The sequence below is a fragment of the Fragaria vesca genome, linkage group LG6 (genome assembly GCF_000184155.1).
Source record: "Fragaria vesca subsp. vesca linkage group LG6, FraVesHawaii_1.0, whole genome shotgun sequence".
Classification (NCBI taxonomy): domain Eukaryota; kingdom Viridiplantae; phylum Streptophyta; class Magnoliopsida; order Rosales; family Rosaceae; genus Fragaria; species Fragaria vesca.
The window spans coordinates 16136298-16146245 of record NC_020496.1 but is presented as its reverse complement, the minus strand read 5'-3'; the positions used below and the strand labels follow the sequence as shown (position 1 = coordinate 16146245).

General features: G+C 38.5%; 2 protein-coding genes across 2 annotated transcripts in view; one reads left to right on the top strand and one right to left on the bottom strand.

Annotated features, from left to right (window-relative positions):
- Positions 1-2652: 2652 nt before the first annotated feature.
- On the top strand, positions 2653-7577 carry LOC101313431 (ras-related protein Rab11D-like). Its single transcript, XM_004303153.1, has 2 exons — positions 2653-4028; positions 6839-7577. The coding sequence occupies exons 1-2, from the start codon at positions 3808-3810 to the stop codon at positions 7272-7274; spliced, it is 657 nt and encodes a 218-aa protein (XP_004303201.1). The 5' UTR covers positions 2653-3807; the 3' UTR covers positions 7275-7577.
- A 1205-nt stretch (positions 7578-8782) lies between these two features.
- LOC101301515 (probable WRKY transcription factor 69-like) overlaps positions 8783-9948 on the bottom strand; it is a 5524-nt gene continuing 4358 nt past the window's right edge. The window contains exon 3 of the mRNA XM_004305403.1: positions 8783-9296. Coding sequence (XP_004305451.1) covers positions 8783-9296 — 514 coding nt within the window. The remainder of the gene's footprint in view (positions 9297-9948) is intronic.

Below are 9948 nucleotides of genomic sequence, written 5' to 3'. Positions count from 1 at the left end.
TTTTTGTCCACTCACTCTTAACGTTATTAAATGTTTCCCCTGGGCCCTTCGTTTTAAATTGCCCAGTCTGCAGAGTTCGGGTTGGATCTAGTAGGAGACGAGGCATAGTCACCCGCTTTTCGGCCAGTTTTCATCAGTAGGTTACCTGTTCAACCTACTCGTGTTTTCTTGCTTCCGCTTGTGTTTAGTAGCTCTGAATACTTTAGAATTTTGTATATTATGTGATATTCAGAAGCATTAAATTAAGAGTGTAATATGAAATTTTCGAGTTAGGGTTGTCCATCTGCAAGGGAGATTTTCTTAATCTTTTCAGTAAATTTTCCTTGGAGGTGGTCCCCGCACGACTTACTCTGGGTTTCAGGGTGAAATTCGGGGTGGGTCGTGTCAATGCATGCGCCATTGGATTAAACTTGTGTAACAACAAAACAGACAAGAAACAGGGCCAAGAAAGAAAGTTGTGGCCAAAACAAAGTCTGATTGTAGAAACCTTAGAGGACCCGGGTTGCCAACTCAGACCAACCTAACTACCCTTGGCCGCCAAAATAGGAGACATCACCAACACTACATTAGAACCACCAGACGCCACCAGTAACCCTCTTTCCATCCTTGCCGCATCATGGAAGCTCCGCCTCTACAAACCAGACTCAAGCACCATTATCACAACCCAAATCAGCACCCGTCGCCGACCTAACCATCATGGGCACACCCCGACGCCACCAAATAAACCCATCCCCCACTTAGATCAAGAGGACCCAAATCAGTTCGAGCCCAACGGGCAACGTCGAATCGCACCATAACGAACTCTGTACCACCCTGTTGCCACCCATTTTGGCTTTAGAAGTACTTCTAAAGCCAAAATGCTATAAATTTGGTTAAAGATTTAACTTATTGTGAGACACTTTGGTAAGCTAAAAAAGTTCTCTAAAGAATATTCTTATTTTTTTAGCTAAATTTTGCTTCAAACTTACTTTATAGCAGAAGATGTTTGGCCCAGTACTATTTGTCTAGTCACTGTAGTGACATAAGTCTCATTTATAAAGTGGGAGGTCGTGTTCGACTCACAATAAACTCAGTATATTTGAATTGTTCATTTAATCGAAGAAAAAAAAATGTCTAGTTCACGTGTAGAAAGATTGAAAGAGTGTAGTACCCGCGTGTTTGGTACGAGGGTTGTTTAACCTGGTCTTAATTTCTTCATTAATCCTTCACTCTCCAAGCCAGACTTATCTTGCAGAATCCTTGACCCATGTTTGGTGCCACTGCTACTATAAACTCTCCAAATTAACACCAACACGAACTCCCTCGTCCCAATCTCCAAAATTTAGAAAACCCCCAGAACAAATAAACGTTTCCACCAAAAGCTAGACAATTGATGCGCCCGTTACCGGACGTGTGACAATTAAGAACTCTTTTTGACAATCGTAGTATAAGGCAAATAAGGTTCGATCAATCTGGGGATTAAGGGTGGTCTTGTGACAATGGTCATGTAAAAAGTCAGTAGCTATCAATAAAAATATTTACAAGTATTCATTTACAAATTTACATATGGTACAAGGTAAACCGGGGGGGGGGGGGGGGGGGGGGGGGTTTGAGAGTTTGTTCTAGCATTCCTACTAAAAGATAAAGATAAAAACTAAACTAATATATACAAGTGATCATCTTCAACACACATCAACCAGCAATTCCAGAATCAAACAAACAAGTATCAACATGTCTCAAACATATAATCAATTTCATTGCCAAGTGATATCAAAAACAAACTCGAAACACAAGCCTACGAGGTCATGCATTCCTTTAATCCTACTTAGTTTATCTCCCAGCGCAGAACGTCTAGACTGAGAATATTTCATGCAAAGGCTGCAATCGATACTCTGTGTCACTCAGAGATACCCGTCTACACTAAACATGAATCATTAAGATCTAAAGAATTTTGAGTTTAAACATGCCCAAGTCACAGGCGCTGCCCAACCCGTAAGCATGTAACACAAAGTTTCGGCTATTATTACATAACCTTTACTACTTGGATCTCTGCCTAAAACTATTAGGTGAATTAGTTCAGAGACCTAACAACACTAACCTGCAGAATTAGAGTTTTGGTGAAAACAAAACTATGCATTTAATGGATCAACAAGGCAACAGAACAGAACATACACTATCATAGACAAGTTGAAATAGCTTGAATTTATTCTGAAAATTAACCTATTCATGTTCTTAACAACCAGTCAATTCCAACTTTGAAATCTAATAAAAGAAAACAAAGAACAATAACAAAAAAGAAGAAACAAGACATGAGTTACACTTTATAAATCTTTAAGGAAGGTTGAGATGTTCAAAGGAACACACAGGCCTGATGCTTCTTGGCAGCCTTATGAAGAAGTCCTACAAAGGTGCTAGCTTAAATTGCTTCTTTTCTGGAGAGAGGAGTTGAAAAGGAGAATGAAGGCTAATGTGTTTCATTGATTTTTGTGTGAAGAAGAGATGATTTGAGAAGTACCCAAGGCTGTCTACATATAGAGAAAATCTTGGTGGAACTTCTCTACAAAAATGATGTGGGACTAGGAGAAATATTTAACTTTTCTTCTTTAGGAGCACATGTTTGACTTTTCTGCTTTCTTGGACAGCTTGAGCATTCTTTTGGGCTTTCTGCATTTTTCTCTTCCATCCTTGGACTTGGGCCTTCTTTTGGGCTTTCTTCTTCCTTCCTTGGACTGCAAGAAGACTTCATTGTCTTTTTCTGTCTTTTTTTGTTATTTCCATGATTTAGCCTTCTTTTCTTGATTTATGCTCTCATGTCCTTTATAATCACAAAGCATGTTAGAAATGACATTATTATGAGAATATCATAGCTAAATAGGGTAGAAAACACATTATAAACATAGCAGTCTGTGCTCATATCAACAATCAATCAAACTTATCCTGCTCTTCTCTGTCTAAACTCATCATCACAGTCAATCAAACTTTTTTAGATCCACCTGGATTTGGAATCCATCCAAAATCAATAATTTGCAGAGCCAAAAAGATAAGAGCTATAAGAGATAAGCTCAAGTTCTTATCGGCTAACCCCACTACGGTTTACGAAAAACTCGGACCTCACCAACTTCACGGTTTTGCTGCTACCACTTTTCATGATCTGACCTCAATCTTACTTTTGTCCTTGTTAGATTCGATGAAGTGTGGCAGCAGCTCTCCGTCAACGGGATGGAAGGCGGTGATATCAAGGAGGGAGAGGCAGGCGACGACTACGGGCTTGAAGCCAACGAAGGTGGTGCGCAGCGTTGCTGAGAGAGATGGACGAGGTTGAGGCGAGGAGAAGAAAACGAAGAGATTTCAGTTGGGCTTACACAAACCCGTGAAATTTAGGGGGTTTATGTAAGAAGGTGGAGAGAGATACGGGGACTAAACAACTTCATTAAAATGAATCGTGTTTTACCCAAACACAGGACACGGCTTATTTGCTTACATAAGCTAGTCTAGTCCCTGTAAACCCGTGTAATAAATGATCTTATAGTTTTTCCCTGCTGTTAAAAATATTATAAATATTTGACAGCTGCAAGAAAACTGCTTAGCAATTAGCACCATTGTTTTCGTATCTTGGCCTCTTGAAACTCTTCCTAGATTCCAGCACACCTCAGTCTCTATCATTTCCCATTTCAAAAATATTCCTCAACAAATTAAAACTCAAAATCTTAGGGTGTTTTTCCAATTTTCTTTTCTTTTCCGAAATTATAAGACCAACATATTCCAAAACTCTCGTAAATCCTCTCAAAAGATCAAACCGAGAAACAACACTGTCCTTTGCTGTCACACATGGCCGGGTACAGAGCCGACGACGAGTACGATTACCTCTTCAAGCTGGTCCTCATCGGCGACTCCGGCGTCGGCAAATCCAACCTGCTCTCCAGGTTCACCAGGAACGAGTTCAATTTGGAGTCCAAGTCTACTATTGGGGTTGAGTTTGCCACCAAGACTTTGAGCGTTGATGGCAAAGTCGTCAAGGCTCAGATTTGGGACACTGCTGGCCAGGAGAGGTATGATCAAAGATCGATGCTTTTTGAATTCTGTTATGTGGGTTTTGATTGGTTTTATTAGTTGTACGTGGGTTTTGTCTATCGTGCTTGATTGTTTAGTAACTTGTTTTGGGTTTGATGAAGGTTAAACTCTTGTGATTGTTTTTGTTTTTGTGGGAGTTTGTTGTTTGTTTGATTAGAAATATTTTGGCCTTCGAAATCTTGGAGGATTGGATTTGTGTGTGAATTTGGGGTTTTGTGAATTTCATAAGGTAGGTGATCAGAACATAATGAACTTTCAGGTTTTCGTTTGAAGATATGTGCATGAAGTACTGAAATGATTCTGCTATGTAGAATATGATGTGGGAGTTTCTGTATTTCCACACTTTATGTCCTTATTGATATCTTGGTGTTTGATGACTATATTTTGACATGGTATTTAGGCAAATTTATGGTACTAGTCCTATCACTGTTTGCAGTTTCTTAAGAGCAGGTGCTAACTCAGTTACTCAGGGTTATGATTGCGGCACTGTTTTTAACATTGCTTGAAGTCAATGTTACAGAGAAAAACTATGGTTTTCCTTGATTGAAGTTTGAAGAAACAGAGCAATCACAGAACTTAAAATTGTTGTATACCTGTCTTACTAGCTCTAGCTTTTTAGTAAATGTCATTCAGTTATTATAAATAGCTGTGATGAGGTGCTTTAATATTAGTTACTAGGTGTGTAATGAAGGAGCTGCATCCTACAACTGAAAGATAAAAGCTTGGAGTCAAATGGGAAGTGAATTCGCAAAATGTTTTAAAATGCAACATATAACATGAGTAGTTATAATATTACAGTTTAACTACTCATTTCCTCTGTTTGCAAGTTTATTTATGTGGGAACCTGTAAGGCAATTTTCTTGTTTGTGTGTCACTTAATTATGAGATGCTGGAGACTCAAAATAGTAGCTCTTATCCCTGAGACTCAAAAAACATTTTTTTTTCCAAACATTTTTTTTTCATTTTCAAAATGTATGCCAAACAGGTCCACTCTGTTTCACTTACTGAATTATCCTCTTGGGAGTATAATTCAGTTGGTGGTGTGAATCAATTGACCCACATTGTGGGAAATTGTTAGGTTCTTTCTGTATGGTGTTGTATGAGAAGATAAATTGATCGATAGATCATAAATTCATAGGCTATTGCAACACAAAGCCGACAGTTCTCCAGACAATTTTATTTTGTTAGTCCCTGTTTGTCCTTGCCTGTTCCCTATATCTTGAACCATTATTGGTTTTAAATGTTCAGGTTTAAATATTGTGGGGACAGGCCATTCATGGTTCTATGTTGTTTAGTGTGTGGGCCAGGTCATGTACAGGTTTTAAATGTTTGCTAGGAGATGTCTGTGGCATGACTTTTTGTTGTCTTATGTCCAAATTATTCATTAGATAGAAAAAAAGCATCTGGGTTGATAGTGTATACGTGCTGAACTTGATGTCATTATAGCTCAATTTGTCTAGTTAGATGCTGAATCACACTTGCAATCTAGAAACTAAAGAGGAAAAGATAAAACTAGTTCAAAAATTTTCACTCTCGATCTTTGTTACTGCTGTGCTATCAGCATTATCTACCTCTAGTTTCCGAAAATACATAAATCTCCCCTGCTTGAGCATAAACTCTATGTGGTGTTTGATTTGAAAAAGCTTAATAAATTACTGGTTTTCTCAGCTTTCGTTAGGACTACCCCCCTCTAGTCTGAGAGTGGGTTATTTTGTCAGAAGAAGAATTGTCCGATATTGCAAATTGTTTTGGCCGTCGTATGTTTATTCAAACTACACAACCCAAATTACTCATTCCAGTCCATGTCTTACGTATGATTGTTATAAGTTGGTTGCCTATTAGTGATTGATCTTCATTGATTCCCAATGGGAGAATATTTTTTCTAGTAGAAGGATGAGTTGACTAGCATTACTATTTGTCCAGTGAGGGCAAGATAATAGGCTGTTAGCTTTCTAGTTAATCTTTTTAGGATTATTTGGTCATCTCTTATTGTCTGCTATGGTGATTGACATGCGCTTCATGGATGTTCAGTGGTCAGGTAACGAACTCTTACCAGGGAACCTAAGAGGGCATGTTCTTTGTGAAGTTCGCTTGATCATTATTAGACATTTGAGACACTTCAGACAACTGTTACCTTGCTACATTCCTTCAACCACCTTAGTTCCTTTTTGCTTCCTTGTTCTAGCATGACTTTCTTTGGTCCGTGTATGCTATGATGATTATGATGGGTAGCTGATTAAATAATACCTTCATCAACAGCTGCTGAAGTTGTTCTAGCATCAGCACTGTTCGGAGAGGGCATGTATGGTTACAATTTATTCTCTAATATTATCTAAAAGCTTTTGCTTGTCATCATGTCATCATGCTTTTGAAATTATTGGATTATTATGGTCTGGATCTTGTGATTGTTAAATTGTAAAGACTCCAGAAATAACACTATTAGTTGGCCAACTTTCATGGTGGTCTAGATCCCTTAAAAATGAGCGCCATGCTCAGAGTGGGAATTGCTTCATTGTGTCAAATGCCTGGCTAGGTGGATACTAAAAAGTTCCAAGTTGGAAATAGAAACTATAAATTGCCAGTTAGCTATAAGCTGACAGGTGTCATGTAGTTTAGAATAAATTCCATGTTCTTATGGGTATAGTGCCTTTATAATACCTCCATTGTAGGTTGAAATGCCCTGGTTAGTGAATACCGGGACCTGCCAGTTGGTAATAAAACTCTAAAATTTCTGGTGATATAAACACACTACTGTATGTAGTTTCCACTAAATTTCTTATTCTTTCAGGTACCGTGCCATTACAAGTGCCTACTACCGTGGAGCTGTTGGTGCGTTGCTAGTGTATGATGTCACTCGGCGTGCGACATTTGAGAATGTAGCAAGGTGGTTGAAGGAGCTGAGGGATCACACGGACCCCAACATTGTTGTCATGCTCATTGGCAACAAATCCGATCTTCGTCACCTGGTGGCAGTCTCTAAAGAGGATGGCAAATCTTTTGCTGAAAGAGAGTCCCTCTACTTCATGGAAACTTCAGCATTGGAAGCAACCAATGTGGAAAATGCATTTACCGAGATCTTGGGTCAAATATACCGGGTCGTAAGCAAGAGAGCGGTCGAAGCAGGTGACAATGGCAGTGCTTCCGCTGTACCTTCCAAGGGACAGACCATCAATGTGAAGGATGATGGCTCTGTTTTGAAGCGATTTGGATGCTGCTCGAACTAGAGTTAGTATATTCTCCTGCTGGTGCTTTTTACAATTTTTTGTTTTTGATCTCCTTTTTCGTCCTTTCACTTTGTATATGATCACCAGCACTCTCTCTTTTAGAATAAGAAACTAGTTTGTCAGATATATTGTTTGCAAACATTGGTTAGTAGGCCAGGTTCTATCTGTATACTGATTACTAAACATCAGGTGGGTTCTTTGTGTTCCCAAACTCATGGTCCCCGGATGAGATTGTTTGCTTATTATATCTCAGCCATTCACTCCCTATTTAAGCTCCTTGACAATCCTCATGAAATTTGTTTTCAGCAAAAATGTAATCAGAAAGTTGCAGTCATGAGTTTGAGCTGTTGACATGAACCAGGAAACCAAAGCATTTGCTGATGCTCTGTTGCTTACAACAAAATTCACATAAATAGTGTACAACTGCAGGGTTTGGTATATGTCATGATGTCAATGAACGTTATCCTTTTGGATTCGGTCGGCAATGATATGAAACTATTAGTGGAACAATGTGAACCGATCTAATAAAAAATCACAGCCTGAAAATGATGCTTTCCACTTTTTCATTTGCTTTGTTCCTTCTGGTTGCCCAATATAATTATAAGTACCATAAAGATATTTTGCAGCTTCTTTGGAATCAGTGATGGGCTAATTGAAATGATTTTGATGAAGACTATCTATAATTTTAAGGGTTGTGAGATGCAGTTCTTAGAATCAAATTTAAAAGATCAAATTAAAATCATACATTCAAAATCACAATTTTATATTCATTGCTTTTTGAATAAGTTGTCTCGTACATGAGCAAGAACGTTTAAAATAGAGGAGCGCTAAGGCTTAAGGTGTGGCGCGGCGTGGCTTCTCCATTTCGCCTCAAGGCTCTCCCTAAAGGCTTGTCACAAAAGGTGAGGTAAAGGCGTGCCTTGGCGCTGCGAGGTGGACAAGGCGACTTGGGAGCTCCAAGGTGCCGCTATTTGTGTGTTTTTTTTTCTCCACCTAAAACTACATCATTTTGGTGATAATCCAAAGAGAAAAAATAGGATTCTTTGACTTCTTTCAATTTAATCACGAGCGACTTCTCTCGTCTTCTTTTTCAGTTTATGGGTGAATGATTTTATGTTGTTGTGTGTCATTAAAAATCTTAGATATTATGTTGTTGTGCTACAATTACAATTTTAAATGTATTAATTTTTTAAAATGATTGTACATGTGCAATTTACTTATTTTTATTTAAAAAAACAGAAATTTAGAATGCATTAAAGACTTCGTCTTTTCACCTCAAAACTTTCAAGGCTTGAGGTTCCAACTTGATACCTCGCCTCACGCATTCGCTATTTTAAACATTGGTTTTTATGGAAGAAATCAAGAAAACATGCTTCTTGTGTATAAGAATTAGTAAATAATTGAGGTAGCAAGTACACAATAACAACTACATATGTGATTTGATAAAATGATTCAAAACTCCATGGAGCATTCTTCTCTATTATTTTATTGAAATATCTATAATCTAACTATGTAGTAATACTTACACTACGCCGTTGATTTTGTTCGTCTGAGTTTAGCTTCCTATGTCTAAAAATGACTGAACTCTCAGGTAACTCGCCTAAATCAGCAAATAAATACTCGTCTTCATGTTCCAACCTCATTGCCACATCCATGTCCACAAGGTCGCTATTTCCTACACAAAATGAACTTTCTAGTACAATTGTCGTCTCCATGTCGTCGAACCAACCATTGTCGCCAAGCAACGCCCCCGAGTCACCACTAAGCTCGAGGTCGACTTGACTTGCAATGGGGGTGAGCTCCTCTATAGGTGCAACTCTATCGGGAAGTTCAAACTCTTTGGTGGGTGATGTCGCATTTACAGGGTCGGTTAAGGCGGCGGAGTGGGATCCTTTGGTGGTTGGCATGTGGTGGTTGTGCTCGCAAGCGTAGGTGATCAAGAGCATTCTTGGGTCCGAACGGCTTCTCTCCACTTGTTTCCTCGCCGGACAAGCCTTGGAAGAACTACATCGATAGTATCCCCTGAAAAAAAAAAAGATCACATCACACCTGAATTAAGCTCATACAAACAAACAAATAGTTGGAGCGTGATATTCACCGGTTTTGGTTGGAGGGTGGATGTTCCCCTATTAACAGAGCCGCCTTGGCACTAAACTACGCCGGAGATTTCCGACGGCAAAAACAAGAAAATTGCATGCGCATTCATTTTTGCTTTAAAATGGTCCACCGCCAAATTGTGTTCTCAATTTTTTGTTACAAACAAATTTTCTTATTTTACCAAGATTGGTATAGAATCTCCTCATCCTTCAATCTCCATAACTTTTTTATCTTAAATTATACATGCATGCATGATTCTCTTAAATATAGATATCACTCTATATTACCCAAAACTTCTCGTTTAAGTAACTTTGGCCCTCAAATATATCCATTAGCTTTAGCACACTGAATCACTGATCTTATTATACTCTAGCATACCATATTATAATAGGAGTAAATGACTATTTATTACTAATTTAACTTCATTTTAGCCAATTTCAGTGAAAATCTCTTTACCAACCCTATTCCGATGAATTCTAATAAAAGGACGTCATTACCCTTGACCTCATTTAACTCTCTTTCTCTGTTTCTCACTTTCTCCTCTCTTTATCCCGATCAAAAACTCTCTCTCTCTCTC

Bases quoted from the DNA above. Each gene is read 5' to 3' on its own strand.
- LOC101313431 (XM_004303153.1), top strand. From the start codon at position 3,808: ATGGCCGGGTACAGAGCCGACGACGAGTACGATTACCTCTTCAAGCTG. The intron at 4,029-6,838 runs GTATGATCAAAG...TTATTCTTTCAG, and splicing joins GACACTGCTGGCCAGGAGAG to GTACCGTGCCATTACAAGTG.